At 42.4% G+C, this 15,107-nt stretch overlaps 2 protein-coding genes across 2 annotated transcripts; one reads left to right on the top strand and one right to left on the bottom strand.

Moving 5' to 3' along the window:
• Positions 1–372: 372 nt before the first annotated feature.
• On the bottom strand, positions 373–9,299 carry LOC121617806 (RNA-binding protein 4-like). The gene is made up of 8 exons (XM_041953040.1): positions 9,283–9,299; positions 8,420–8,599; positions 7,308–7,492; positions 6,809–7,006; positions 6,596–6,705; positions 6,055–6,336; positions 5,746–5,951; positions 373–4,688 (listed from the first exon to the last, which is right to left on the bottom strand). Exons 2-8 carry the CDS (start codon positions 8,578–8,580, stop codon positions 4,199–4,201), a joined length of 1,632 nt encoding a protein of 543 aa, XP_041808974.1. The 5' UTR covers positions 8,581–8,599; positions 9,283–9,299; the 3' UTR covers positions 373–4,198.
• A 57-nt stretch (positions 9,300–9,356) lies between these two features.
• Positions 9,357–15,081, top strand: LOC121617804 (ras and Rab interactor 2-like). The gene is made up of 7 exons (XM_041953038.1): positions 9,357–9,423; positions 9,768–9,970; positions 10,551–10,754; positions 10,898–11,012; positions 11,704–11,776; positions 11,901–11,992; positions 12,621–15,081. The coding sequence occupies exons 3-7, from the start codon at positions 10,551–10,553 to the stop codon at positions 13,949–13,951; spliced, it is 1,815 nt and encodes a 604-aa protein (XP_041808972.1). The 5' UTR covers positions 9,357–9,423; positions 9,768–9,970; the 3' UTR covers positions 13,952–15,081.
• The last annotated feature ends 26 nt before the right edge of the window (positions 15,082–15,107 follow it).

The raw sequence follows: 15,107 nt of genomic DNA, 5'->3' as shown, positions 1-15,107 counted from the left end.
GTGTCCATCTGTAAACTGTTCATTGTTGTTGAGGGCATGAAACTCAGCAGTGTCCTTGAAAAAGTCTTGTTAGCAGGGAGTGAGGTTCCATACCTTCGATTTCTTCTCATTTTCTTTTTTTGTATATCAAAGTGATTGAATTATTAACAGGTTTGGATTGTTATCAAATTATTGGTTTTTATTTGAAAAGCATTAGATTGATGTTTTTGGAAGAAAATGGAATAAAACGTCATCTGATGCTGAGCTTTTAGTTATTTGGTGACTCCTCCACAAACACTCAAATTGTAATAACACATTAATTAAGTGCTGACTCGTTCAATCGGAGTGCAACTTGCATCTTCAAATATTCACACAGAGAAGCTTTAGTTCAGTTGGAATTTATTTATTGATAATTAAACATTTCAAAGAACATAGGACAAAATGTAATTTAAAACAAAATGATAATATTTGTGTTCATTGTCATTCATACAAGTTGAATGTGGCATCAAAAATCGCTGTTTTAGGGGAGAGGGGGAGTCGAGCGTTGAACCAGCAACCGATCCTGAGCCAGGTTATTCAACTCTGAAATGAAGGGCCTACCGATGTGCTCTTACGCAAGGCACTTAACCCCGAAGTGGCCCCAGGGGCTCATTTACAAAAACTAAGTCAACCCATCCGAACTAAATGTCCCACGTCCAGCTCTGGCTGTGATTGCCTGGTACACTTGAATGACGGGCTGTTAGATACGGGATGTACTAACAACAACACGGGTTCAGATTTAGACAAGACGTGTCCTCCAAATCTTGTGTTTGTGTGGGCTAGGGTGTGTTTGTGTGTGTGCGCGTGTGTCTGCGTGTGTGTGTGTGTGAGCATTTAGTATGTCAGGAGCAGGAATGTATGAGCAGAGTATGCTTGGGGAAAAATGTAGGGATATGATCAGGAAAATCAAAAGCAGGAAAAAGAAAAGGTAATCTCCCATTACAAAAGGATGGGGGATCCATTTCCAAAAATCTGGAGAAAAATCCCTGGAGACAGGTAAGGAATAGGAAGTCTGGACACAGGTGTATCTGTATGTGTGTGTTTGTGAGTGTGTACGCGTGTTTCGGGGAGGGGCAGGAGTGTGTGGTCTGAGTGTTTACCTTAGTGAGGGGACACCCCATCGTCCACAGCATTTTCAGGCCTAACGCTGCTGTTTTCCCCATCCCACGCTACAGCTGCGTGTGGCGTACGTCCAGGGCAAGGGCTCAGTTTGGCTCCCTCCCACTCTAGCTGCAATAATCAGCAAGAGGAAGAAGGTGGCTGGAGCAGCAGCAACAACAAGGCATGCAACTAACAGTTCACATGGAGCAGGTGGAATCATGTGGAAATTTAGAGAGGCTATGTGTCACTTAAACCTAACAAAGCACTACCAACTGAGGTGGCGAAAGAGAAATAAGATGAGTAACTAGCGTGTGGTACAGTCACGAACGGAACAGCTACTGTCATATAAAATACATGTGGAATCAGGTGTGCATTCGAATTATTTGCACGTGTAAGTCTGCTTTACATGAATAATGCAATGAACCCAGTCAAAGATCTAGATAGAAGGTTGGGGTTGTCTGGGTGTGGTATGATTGCAGAGAAAGCCAATAATCCTGTGTCAGAATGAGGTGTGAGTTTCTGGTGAGATCAGAAGAGGGAAAAGGAAAAGGTCATCGGCTCTTCTCACTGCTGCTCGGGAAAATCAGCGGCCTTCGCTAAATCCAAAACAACCTTCATATTCACCCGTAGCACTGAGACTGTCACCTCGCATCCAGTCAGTCAATAACCATACACTTTACACGTCTGCAACTCGCCACTCTGCACCACATTTAGGAAAAAAATTAGAAATGTACCTGCTCTCAGTTCAAACTGTGAATCCTTTCTCTTTCACTTCAAAACGTATGCAATGTCTGATTTTACAGCGCCGTTAGTTCATACACCCACCACTCACTACAAGCACGACTGCAACCCTTTCCAGCCACTGCCACACAAACAGGCTACCTCGTTTTTTGTCTAACATACCGGCATAACAATTCAACTGCCCTACTTCATCTGGTCTATTTACTATTTTTTTTAGGAAGAAATACAATCGCTTCATCTTAATATTAACAGTCAGTGTTCTTACCGTTCAACCAAATGTTGGTCGGCATTTAAAATAAGGTTTTAAGTATTTACACGAGTACCAAGTTGTACATTTTATGGTATGAAAACTAGCGCAACTTTCCCTCTAAATCACCAATGGTTTTCAATGTGAAGAGAGGCCTGACAGCAGGTGATGGCACTGGAACCAAAGCTAACCAAAGCAAATGTCAAAAACCAAATTTAAGTATCTAATAATTATCAGATTATATTAACATCATTGGCCAAACGATGCCTGCAGAAAATCCTCTGGCTTTTAATATCAAATATGTACAAAACAAACAAAAACACAACTCTTTGTTTTTTCGGACAAAATATATCAAAAACCTGGGTTCAACTGGGGATTGCCTGAAATAAGAAAAAGATTTTCTTTTCAGACAGGAAGCTCTGATAGCAATTCAACACAAGACTGAACTAGAAAGAAAGAAAAAACGGGAACTACTTCTGTTCTAATGTTTTAGAGGCAAACACCGCCCTTTACCACAAAAAAATCAGACAGGATGTATTTAACTCCTGAGAGTGGGACTTGTTTGTTCAACCCTGATTTGTCTGTGTAAACATCGAGACACACAGAGAGCCTGGGTTCGGCAAGAAAACACGAGAAAGCTAAATTATGGCAAAACGCTTCAAGAGAACATGTAAGTCATATACTTAAATTTACAATGCTGAAAACATTTGGACATCCGGACTGTGTTTTTAAAGTGTTGTCATCCAAGTCGTGTCAGAAGTTAACACATCTACCCCACAGCTATCCCTCCTGCCACTGAAACTTCAACGGCGCATAAGCCTAGACTGGTAGTACCCTGTATAAAATACACAAACTCTCTTAACAGGAAGGCCTGTGTGGAGACAAATTTACTCTGTAGTCATTCTTCACATCTCAAATACAACAGGTAGGCCATGCTGCAGAGTTAATGAGGGTGCACTATAGTCTGAGTTACGCACTTAACCTTCAATTTCAATGTCTATTTCTAATTTTTGCCATATCAAAGATTTCGATAATCCCAAATTAAGAGGGGGAAACATTGTGTGTCATCACTTTGAGTGGGAAATGCTTAATTAACACAAAACTTGTGAGCTGAGTGAAACCAGCCTGAAACATATTCATAAGATAATTAGCATCAGCATTCTCAATCTTCACAAAAAGGTTCTTCAGTGAAGCCATCAAAAACCTGGCTGATGCACAGCTCAAACCCAATTTCACTTCAGCTCTGCTTTCTCTTCTTGTCAACATTTGTTACTAATCGGGCAGTTAAATGCCTGGACAAACTTGCTTGTACAGAAGGGCCATTGCAGCTGAATTCAAACCGAAGCCTGTTACAGACTGAACACAAGGTGTTCCTACGCCAACACTTGTGTGTGGGTTTGGATGTATATTTTTAAATTGATATCATGGAGAAATGAGCCTACAACAGAGCTGAATCTCCATCACTGCAAGATGAGTTTTTAAAAGAAGCAGAAATAGGGCCAGAGTGCCGGATAGGTAATTTTTGCTTTTTGGTATAGCTCATGTTCATCTGGTTCAAATTAAATATAAAGGTTTTTATTGATATTTAATAGTTTCGCAGTGTTTTTCATTTGAAAACGTATGATCATCCAGTTGATGACTTACTGTGATGAATTTTGCTTTGCGGTAAAAGGCCTTGATTCAGTACAAGCAAAAAGATTCTTGATCCTACCCTGGCCTCTGAGTCCAACTTTGTCCATATAAACATTTCAGCTTTTTCGACATTCAACAAGGATCCAGCTGTGCCTCTATAACATCTGCCAGAAACTGTGAAACTGAATGATAATATTCCAATATTAGCTGTCCAACTATATCTCCTTCCCTACTTGTTCAAAGCCCTTCAACCACCATCAACTGACAGGCAGGCTAGTTAGAGACTATTTTAAGATGGAGAAAAGGGGAGATGCTTCAGATTTATAGCACATTCGAATTACAACCTTGCTTCCTCACTGATTTTCCTCTTTAAACTGTCCCTTTTGTAAATACACATGCACACACACACACCTGCACACACACATATCTGCAGTGTGGAAGGAGTGTTTGGGGGTGGAACTATCGATAAGGGGGTTCTGGCGTGTGGTGAGGGTAATCATGGCGCTGGGGCATGGGTTGCCCGTGTGCGGGTGTCTGCTCATACGGTGTGGATGTGGAGTAGCTTCCCGCTGCTGCGTAAGCTCCTGATGAATCATATGCTCCCGGTGCCCCGTAGCCTCCAGATGCGTCATAGCCTCCTGACGAGGCATCGTAGTTCCCAGGTGCAGTGCCGTAGCTCCCCGTTGAGGCGTCGTAACTTCCCGAAGTGTCATATGTTCCTGGCGGTGCATAGGCTCCTGCTGCGGCATAGGTCGGGGGTGCTGAGTATGTTCCTGGGGGTGCAGTGGCTGTGGTGGAGGCCTGTGCCTGTGTGGTGGCTGGTGGAGGAGGAGGAGGTGGCGGAGGGGGAGGGGGATTGGTGTAGGCATACTGAAGGTACTGATACTGTTGCTGGTACTGTTGATACTGTTGATACTGTTGCATTTGCTGGTAGTACTCTGTGTAAGACCTGGAGAGGAAACAAAGCAAATTCATCTAAAAATGAAATCTCACATGAACTAATGGACAAGTGGACATCTTCCTATTGCTAATGTGTTTGTAAAGCACTTTGTAATCATTGACTGATCAGTGCTCTGTAAAACTATAAAGTATAAACTATACCAAAACAACAATTGTTGTTCATTATTTTAATTACTGTTATTATATGTGCACTAGAAGCATGCTTAAGGCTGGTTTATGCTGCACTCCTGCAATCTAGGCCACAGGTACGGTGTAGCTGTGTACCCTATGCCGTAGCCTTACACCTCTCCAGAAATGTTACTACACGCTGTGGCAACTCAGACTACAACAACTGTGAGTGGTCCGCTAGGTAGCATCGGCTTTCTTTTCTTTTTATTTTATTTTATTTTACTTTTAATAATCCCAAACTGGGAAATTACTCTCTCACTCCATCATTCACTGAAATATAAAACATGCAACATGCAGTGAAACACACAGGAGCAGTGGGCTGCATTCAAGCACCCATTAGCCATCTGATGTGCCCTTGAGCAAGGCACATCAGCCGGCTAATGGAGGGGGAGAGGATACTCCACCACACCCAAGTTTTTTCTGCCAGGGAATCGAACAGGCGACCTTCCGATCACAAGCCGCTTCTCCAACCTCTAGGCTGCGGCTCAGTTGACCGTGAGTTGAACAAACATGAAGCGATTAACCCTACCAAATATCCATAATTTCAGTTACAGTATCTGTCGCTCAACATTTATTAGCTTATTAACCAACTCCAACATGATCTGCTCAGTTTCAATGGCCTGTATTTGAGGTACACGATGAAACGCACGCAGTGGCATAAAAACCCCACCGCCATCTAGTGTTTTGGTGGTGTAATTGCAGGGCAACGTAGTCACACCAGCACACAAGTATAAATGCTCACAATGGCATAGGCCACTTGCTTAGGCTATACCGTATAGTCTTTGTACAACTATAAATCAGCCTTTAACATGCTAATTTTTCACTTGTCTCCATCCTATATTAAAATGTGTTATGTGTACCTAGCAACAGGATCTGACCCTTCAGGTGTGTTGGTGGCAGCTGGGGGCTCTTCCGGTCCTCCAGGTGGTGTCGGCAGCAGGGCGCGGCGTTTGGGTCTTATCTGAGCAAAGGAGCCCGGAACAGGGTCAGGGAGGAGAGGGGCTCGATTTCCTCTGATTGGACTGCGGTCTCGCTCATTTTCTGAAGATGCTGCCTTTCTCCCTGCCTGCTGCTCTGCCAGAACCTGAAGTTGAAAATATGTCAGTAAAAATACATCACAAAAAGTACAACACAAAGTACTACTTCAAGTACTACACATTGTTTTACTCAAATAAATGTTTAAAGACCTTCTGTCCCTCCTGAAAGAACTTGGCTCTTGCTGCCTCAAAAAGTGTTGTTGGATCTGGTCCAGTAAGTGGCTCCACTTCTTCAGCCACGGCGCTGGGTCCAGGATTGTGATTGGCAATATCTTGGTAAACCTGGTCAGCAACGGCTCCATACACCTGGCTGGCAAGAGCGCCGTATATAACCCCATCTGCACCTTTAGCGCTTGTAATGCCCTTCAGAGCAGCGTAGGTGGGGTCAAAGGATGTGGTGTTGTAGAAGGAGTTGTGGACACTTTGTTGAACCTGAACAAGAAAAATGAGCAACACAAGTCTTTGAAACATTTTGATTATACTCAAATTTATCTGTACAAAAATAACAGTCATGGACTTGTATTAGAGAGTACAAAAGGATCAGGTTGAAAAACAAGTCGACCAACATATGTCCATGGACGTTCAGAAAATCATGAACTGTTATATTCTTCCTCTGCTGTTTCAGTTTTCAGAGATCATAAGTTACGATGTTTTTCAAGGTAGTGGATGCCCTGCTAAAGAATGAACTTACTTGTATGGGCAGTCCAGCCGCGGCTGCTGCAGCTGCTGCGAGCACAGCTGCTTGACTCTGGTGATGCTCTAGCGATGGAGGTGGTCTCGGAAGAAGACCCTCCCTGCCACCTACAAGGAGTAAGGGGCAGAAAAGATGATGAGAACATGGACATTAGATGCTTACAGCATTATATGCCAAACACTTGAAAACAAATGGATCCTTCATCTCCACCTCCTGCTACACCACCGCCGAGGCTGGCTGAATTTCCAGACGTTAGAATCTGGTTGATCAGAGGTTGGGCTTTGGACAGCTCGACGGCCAACTGCCGACCCTTGTACATGGTTCCATTGAGTGCCTCAATAGCTGCCATGGCCTCCTCCTTCCTCTCCATATGCACGAACGCATAGCCAACATTTGAGCACAACCGGGCTGTTGAGTATACAGGAAGCAGGGAGACCAGTGTTAGTATGATTAAAAAAAAAAAGTATCCCTTATTTTTGTTGTCACTTCTTGTTTAGCATTATTAACTTCAAAGAAACCCAACTGTCTACATATAATTGTACACCCCAGAAAACTTTAGAGCATTGTAATCTGACAAGATTCTTATTAATTCACACTGTATTTATACAAACCACCTTATTTCCATTCATTACAAAGCAGGGCTTCTAATCAAAAATCTGACTGTATTCCTGTTACTTCATCAGTATTGGTGATGGGCTTTCTAACCCACCTTTGACTTTATCACAGTCTAAAACTCTTCCGAAGGTTGAGAACAACCCATGCAGGTCATCTGCTGAACATGTAGCGCTGAGGTTTCCCACAAAAACTTTGGTGGAGTTGGGTGGGCGAGCGCGTGACTCCTCAACCACCAGGGGCCTGCCTCTGTACTCTTTGCCATCAAGATGTCGTATGGCCCTGTGGGAGCAGGAGCAAGCATTCTCTGTCATCATCACCATCACATGTACAGCAGACATTAACAATAATGTTAAACATTTTATAAAAGAGATTAAACTGATACTAGCCAAATGACTTTACATTTCATTAGAAATTTTATACATCAATCAGTAAATAGACCAGTTTCTATGATTAAATCAGTTCACAACACTATTTTTTAGTCCAACAAAGCCTCTTAAATTCTTAAGATAATGTATTTTAAAGTTTTTAAGACACTGCAGCTTTAAACCCAACGGGCATGTCAGTTCTATTAGGAAAACTTTAAACCTCTCTAATTCTGTTGCTTGGTCTTGGTTATTGGACCTTGTTCAATCAGAATTCTAGTTGTTGTTTGGTAGTGTATGTTTTAGATACAGCGTGCTTTTTCAGTTGTAAAAGTGCTGATGCTCACTGATAACTATCAGTGTACGCGTGTTTTTAAGGGTTCAATCAAAGTTTTACATTTAAGCTCTCACATTAGAATGTTATGAAAGTATATCAGGAGTTCTAAATAGTACTTTAAACACTAGGTGCACCAATATGGTTTCTTTCTTTACATTCTCCATTCATATACAGTATATATATGTTCATAACTTGTATTATTTGCAACCCAGTAACACCGAGAAAAATTTCTGTATATTTTATTCATAATAACATTGTTACTTTCTAAAACAGATGCGTTGGACTGACTTAATTTTACCTTACCAGAATTTAGTTTACTTATTCAACTACTATAACTGCAGTGTTACCTGTTGAGCTCAAGTGGAAAAAAAATACTTATTTAAAACTGAACTTCAATGAATGTTTTTGTATGTACAATGCAATATCACCATCAAACCGTATTCCCATAGGATGCAAGAAAATTTCTAGTATAGCAATACCATCACAAGATCTAATACTGTTGATTACCTGTCGGCAGCCCCCTCTCCCCTCAGGGTAACGAAAGCATACTGTCTGAGCAAAGAGCAGGTGTTGATCTCTCCATATGGTGCAAAGAGCTTATTTAGCTCGTCGTGAGTTGCATCTAAAGGAAGGTTTCCCACAAACAACTTCACGTTATCACCGCTCATCTCTGTATCAACCAGGCATCTGCAAAAGAGTCAACAAGACGCTTTGGTTAAAGTGGATAGTTTGGGTAACCCTAGCTAATGGCCGTTAACGTTAGTGAATCTCAACATCTTATTCGCGATTTGGCAAAATCCCAAGTAGCTGATAATAGCTGATGTTATTAATCTGAAGTGATATTACCAGGTGAGGTTGTTGTTTAGAATTGAAGTTATTACACTGCTATCTGGAAAGAAGCGTATTGGCGTTAGCTAGTCAGACATTATTAGCAAAGCTAATAAAAACGCTAACTTTCGCGGCGAAAATTGACCCAGTACAGTTAAAGGCACCCGGTGTACCTGCTAGGTTAGCTTGCTAATGCCAGACAAATGATGCATAACACACTAATACATAATTGTTTGTACAGTAAGATGTAAGCCTACTTACACGACCAACAGTTAGCTAAAAACTACTACCACTGGCCATTTTGTTAACGCAAACATTAACGATGTAACGTTAGCTAACATTAGCTAAGCTAGCTAGCTAAAGCTAACGTAGCGGTTTTCATCTGATCGGTCGAAAACGTTTACTTAAACAAGCTCTACGCCACCGGCACGAGCTATCATAAAACATATTAACTACTGCCAATCCTATCGCATTTCCAATTGTGTAGAAAATGGAGGAAATGCATTAATTATGCCAGCATTGTAGCTAGACAGACTTCTTACCCAACGCGGTCGTGGACCTGTATTTCAAACCTCACATCCGGTTCCGGCTTCTTGAGGTGTGCTGGCAGCTATGGGGGCGCAGTTTCATCAAGTTTGCACCAGACTTTGAACAAGATGGTTCGTGACACCGCAGCTCCACAGGTCACTATGTGTACGCCTGTCATATCATATCACAAATGTTATTCGTTTTTACTACGTTTTGGGTTGGACAAACTGTTATTTGACTTGGGATTTTCCCAAAGAAGACGTATAGTTAGCTAACGTTAAACCTAAGTTAGTTCCTACTACTATTTGAAAAAGTTAGAAGTCGTTCAGCTATTTAGCAATGTTGTCAAACTGTTGTTAACGTTACCATTAATAAAATTCAATGAAAATACTGCTCGTCTTATTTGGACTATTGTAAAGCATAACTTCAATACTAATAATTCAATTTAGGACACGTGAGTGTAGCTTCCGTGACAGCTTTATGACGTATTTGTTTCCAGGTGGGATCAGGTAGGAGGGCAGGAGGAGTCAGAGAAGAGAGACGTCTCCGGATCTGGAAACGCAGGTTATGACTGGCCAAAGTGGAAGAGAAGTTGACTTTTCATCGTGCTAAAGTTGACAGAAGAATAAGGAGCATGCCGCCGTAAAGTGGATCCGGAGGGCATATTAAAAGAAGACTCGGGGGAGGTTAGCAGCGAGCCTGGTAATGTTGAAGTGAGACTCGCGCAGTAAACACTGAGTTTAGATAGGTTGTGTGATTGTACAGCAGGAAGACTTGGTGTGCAACATAATATGAAGAAGAGGAAATGTACAAGTTTTACAGGAATGCGAACCGCGGATTCAGACAGATGTTGACATGTAGGCTGCGGTCAGGCGGCATAAGGATATAAGGAGACAAAGCTATTGAATAGCCTGGAGCCAACAACATCATGTCCAGCTGTCTTTATTTTTATTATTTAATGTTAATTCGCCTTCTGTGCGGTTTGTGTATCCTGTTTGTGTGTCTTTTAAACGCTTATTTCTCAAAGCTTCCTATTTCATTTAAGCTCTGTCTGAGCTGCTGCACTGTACCAAGTCTGGACTTGCTGTCCCAATCCAGGCAGATTTATTACGCAGGTGTGTGTCTGTGTGCAGCCATCCCACCCATCTGCCTGCTGTGAATGTGAGCCACAGGGGCAGATAATCAACACCTGTAGCATGCATAGACTGTGGGAGTGCATGACCACCTGCAGGACAATTAATAACTATGTGTGTGCTTCTTGTGTGTGTGTGTGTGTGTATAGATGGCGCAGCAAGGAGAACCACTGTATGATTTCCCAGAGCCCACCCAGCCGTCACAGCGCAAGTTCCTGGGACATCAAAGGGGCCGGGCCTCTCTGAGAAGCATCAGTGTGCTGGACCGTCTCCTGCTCACAGTTCCTGTCTGGCTTCAGCTGTCAATCAACCCCGCCACCGCGCTGCACATACTGCAGAGGGAGCCTCCTGGGGTTAGAGCCACATACACTCACACAAAACAAAGTGCACCATTTGCCTGAATATACATGCCGTGAACACGCCGTATACCGCTCTTGCCTTCTCTTCCCACATCCTGCACACTTACACATGCGCTTCGTGATCATTTGCCCTGCAGACCTTTCTGGTGCGGAAGTCTCGTACGTCCCAGAGAAACGTGCTGTGTGTCCGTTTGGCGGATGACAGCGTGCCGTCCTTCGTAGAGCAGTTTGGCATCAGGGAGGAACAGTCCAGTAAGAGCGTGACACTCCTGAACCCTCATGAGTTTGAAAATGTGATTTCTGTGTCTGACCCCAAAAACGCTTGGTCATCCATTCTGAATCTGCCTTTTTTGGGGGAGAAATGTTAAGTTATACCTGTCATATATCAAGATCTTGTCTTGTTGCACTAGCTAGTCGTCATGTATGTACTTACAGAAATAAGAGGCTAGATTGCAAATCAAAGAGCTCAATTTCAACATAGGTGCAAATCTGAAAACAGCATTCAAATGTTTAAAGTTGCTGTTCTTGTTTCAGACCACATGAGTCGTGCATGCTTTACAGTATTGCCAACCATTTTATGAAGTAACTGATAGATTGTGAAGTAACTGCTCCTGGTTTTCCTTCAAGTCTCTGCAAGTTTATGACTGGATAGATCTCAACCAATGGGAGGCTGGAATGTGGGAAATCAATTTAAAAGCTTATGTACGCTTAATAAAATGTACTAGTACGGTCCTTTAGCACAGCTTTGCTCCATAATTACGGTTGTCACAAGATTACATCTAGCTTTTAGATCAAAGGGAATAAAACTTTTTAGTGTGTCACTGTTTAAAGTAGTTTGATATTCATATGTCTACACACGCAATATCCCAATAGGTAAGCCAGTACAGCTACATTGTTGATACTAACTACCCTCTTCCCCCCAAAAAAACTCCCTCACCCCCAGCTCTGTCTCTGGAGACTTCAGCCATCAGCTTTCCAGATCTCCCAAGACTAATTTCCTTCTACTGTGTCAGCAGGTAAAATCTTGTCTTTTTCTGTCATCTGTTTTCTTTGTTTATTTTCTTTATTTTCACTTCCTCTACATGAAGCTTGATCAGCAACAGCTAATGGTGGTAATATTATGTATTCTCTGTGTGTCAGAGATGTATTGCCCTTCCCTTTGGAGCTCCCTGAAGCGATCGCAAAGGCAACATCCCACAAAGAGCTGGAGTCCATCTCACATATGGGAATAGGTTGGTGATCACAACTCCCAGTTTCCAGACAGCAGATTTTGCAATCTCAACCTCAAATACATGGGTCTTAAAGGATTTATTTACACAACACATACTATACATACAGTAATGGCCTCCCAGCTGCTGGGTAGCAAGCATAAACACTTAAAAAATGTGTGTGTATGTATTTTTTTTCCCTCTATTGTTCATCGAAGGGCGAATGGGTAGCCAGAGAAACTACGTTAAATTAGCTTTTATTGCTGAATTATAATATAATCAACAATAATGAAATAAATAATGAAATATATTCTTTTTAAATGACTTTTTCATGTGGAATGTCAAGCTGAAAAAAACATAAAAAATCATAGCCAGTAAATTAACTATTTTTTTCCGGTTTGACATACTTAATCATGTAATATGTGGTGGGTGCATTATTTACATTAATTAGTTATTAGTGATAGTCATCTATTATTCTATGTCTACAGTTTCTGAATTTATTAAGATTAGAAAGGAAGAAATGGTATTTTAATTAAGCAAAAATCACAGTTTCTCAATATTGAAAAAAAGCAAAAATCTGTTTCTCAAAATTGAAAAAAAGCAAAAATCACAGTTTCTCAATATTGAAAAAAACATCTATGTCGTTTTGCAGAGTTCTGGAGTTCCCACCTAAATGTGCGTGGGCCACGGGAGGCACATAAGCCCCAGAAGGACAAGGAGAAGCCAGACGCTGTAACCTCAGCCCAGCCTGCTGCTTTCCCACAGGCAAGCTCTGCAGCTCAACCTGATTCAGCTCCTCAGCCCGACTCAGACAGCCTGCTCAAGACAGCGCCTGAATCAGACCCCGCCACCAAAGAGTCAGGCCAAAATCCCACCCTGTTCCACGAGTTTTGTCCGATCACGACGCGCAGCCCCAGAGAGCTGGACTGTGGCTCCGGCCTGGGCGCTCTCTGCTTCATCAACCCCCTTTTCCTGCAGTCCCAGAATGCCTTGTGCAAACGCCGCATGTTCAAACGCAGCCTCAAAGTCCGGATTTCCACAGAGACGTCAACCCTGCTGTCGCCGCCGCTTGCTCCTCCTCCTCCGCCACCTCTAATGCCCAAAACCAAAGGAAAATGTAAAGCCCTGAAACGGGGACAAACTCAAGACCCAAGTGAAGCCACTCAGATTGATCCCACAGTTAAGGACTCCCAGCCTCTGATACAGACGCAGGACACCCCCAGCGAGGCCCAAGTTCAGCCTCCGTTAGCAGCTGCTCGCTTCCAGCCTGAGATGCAGGAGCAGGGCCATACAAAGATGGAACCAGGCCAAAGTAAAGCTGGAGCCACGGGAGACGAGGCTACAGCTCAGCAACCAACAGTAATGGAGACTCTTCCAGATGACTCAGGCTACATGCAGCCTTCTCCAGCGATCAACTTCTCCCACTCTCTCCTACTCTCTCCTTATCTCTCCCCATCTGTTTCTCCATTGGCGCCTCCCCTTTTCCCCAAAGTATCTCCATCGCTCTCTCCCCATGACTCTCCTGGCGCCTCTCCGTCTCTCTCGCCTTATCAGTCCCCCTCTCTGTCTCCAAAGGTTCCCATTTCCCTCTCTCCATACGACTCACCCAGCGCTTCGCCCTGTCTTTCGCCTTATCAGTCGCCATCTCCTACTCCTAAGGTCCCCTTCTCTCTGTCTCCCTTCACCTCTCCGTCCTTCTCTCAGCTGGCAGAGCAGGCCTATCACAAACCTCCTTCTCCCTCAAGACCAGATCAGCAGAGATCAGAGAAAGAGGCTGAGGAGGAGGAGGGAGCAGGTGCGGATGAAAATAAGGATGAAGATCTGCTCAAAAAGAGGGAAGAGGAGGAAGAGGGTCTGGTTTTACAGATGGATGCTGCTTCTCTGAGTGACACAGACAGCTGCAGTTCCTTCAGCAGTCTTGAGGGGGCAGCAGAGACTCCACCTTACTCGCCTCACAAACAGGACAATGGTACAAGCCTCTAGTGAACAACCATTTTAGACTGTAACTGAATGTCTTTATGTGATATCATGAAGCACCGTGTAAAATTATTATTGTAGATATGGTGACAGCATCACCAACAGTCCCCATGAGTAGAACACATCTTTCCCAGTCTTTTGTTGCCCCTCTTCCAACTGGTTTGAAACATGTTGCTGCATCATATTCAGAATAAGCAGATATTTACAAAAATCAATGAAGTTGATGAGGTAAAACTTATTAAAATTATATATTTTGTCTTTGTACTGTTTTCAGTTCAGTAGATGTCAAAAGGGATTTGCAAATTATCGCATTCTGTTTTATTTATGTTTTACACAGCATCCCAACTTTGTTGGCATTGGGTTTGTAAGTTTATCAAACCAAAGATTTTAATTATGATACTGGTTGTTTTGCATGTTTGAACTGCACCTATAGCCTTTTTATATTCTATTGCTCACAGTATTCTTAATAGGCATGCCCCACATTTACCACCGAAGGGACCCACTTGTTTCCTTTGATATCAGTATTTTTTGAAAATTAATTGAATTAGAAATTACAGAGACTTGAAACTTTTTTGGGTTAGGTTGTCCATCACAGTTCCCCCTTGGTTACCTTTCATCAACGATACAAATAAAACTCATATTATCATTATTGTATTACAGCAAAAAGGCATTGTAATCAAAGTGTTTTTTTACATCAAAACTGTTGAAGTGGATCAACTGTAGAACAGTGAACAAACATAAAATAGGATGATGTGAATCATCTTGTTGTTTCTACAATTAAATTGTCGTTCAGGATTAAATGTCAGAATCACTTAATAGGTTCTTACAGCGACATCAGTGGCTTGGATGAGAGACATTATTCTGAAGAATGTGTGAGAAAATGTTAAATGGTCCACAATCACAGTCCGTTGTACAGGCTTTTGAGTTGTTCAAACCTCCTTTGATGTGAAACACCCCAGATGTCTTGTAACTGTGATAATCTGTACGAGCAAAAGCTGAAATGTCAGTTTTTGATTTAACAACTCCTCTATGTAACATGTTGACATACAGACCTTCAGGCTTCAGCTGAGCACGTGCCATTTTGATTTAAGCCCCACGTCAAGCATTGATTTCTTATGTTATTAAAATATGATGTAAGTCAATCTCAGATTGTTGGTGCATT

Source organism: Chelmon rostratus, chromosome 14 (assembly GCF_017976325.1).
Source record: "Chelmon rostratus isolate fCheRos1 chromosome 14, fCheRos1.pri, whole genome shotgun sequence".
Taxonomy (NCBI): domain Eukaryota; kingdom Metazoa; phylum Chordata; class Actinopteri; order Chaetodontiformes; family Chaetodontidae; genus Chelmon; species Chelmon rostratus.
The sequence above is the reverse complement of the archived record's forward strand: the minus strand, read 5'-3'. Positions and strand labels throughout refer to the sequence as shown.

Bases quoted from the DNA above. Each gene is read 5' to 3' on its own strand.
- LOC121617806 (XM_041953040.1), bottom strand. From the start codon at position 8,580: ATGAGCGGTGATAACGTGAAGTTGTTTGTGGGAAACCTTCCTTTAGAT. The intron at 7,493-8,419 runs GTAATCAACAGT...CTGCTCCCACAG, and splicing joins GGAGAGGGGGCTGCCGACAG to GGCCATACGACATCTTGATG. The intron at 6,337-6,595 runs GTAAGTTCATTC...TTTCTTGTTCAG, and splicing joins CGGCTGGACTGCCCATACAA to GTTCAACAAAGTGTCCACAA.
- LOC121617804 (XM_041953038.1), top strand. From the start codon at position 10,551: ATGGCGCAGCAAGGAGAACCACTGTATGATTTCCCAGAGCCCACCCAG. The intron at 10,755-10,897 runs GTTAGAGCCACA...TTTGCCCTGCAG, and splicing joins TGCAGAGGGAGCCTCCTGGG to ACCTTTCTGGTGCGGAAGTC. The intron at 11,013-11,703 runs GTAAGAGCGTGA...CCTCACCCCCAG, and splicing joins CATCAGGGAGGAACAGTCCA to CTCTGTCTCTGGAGACTTCA.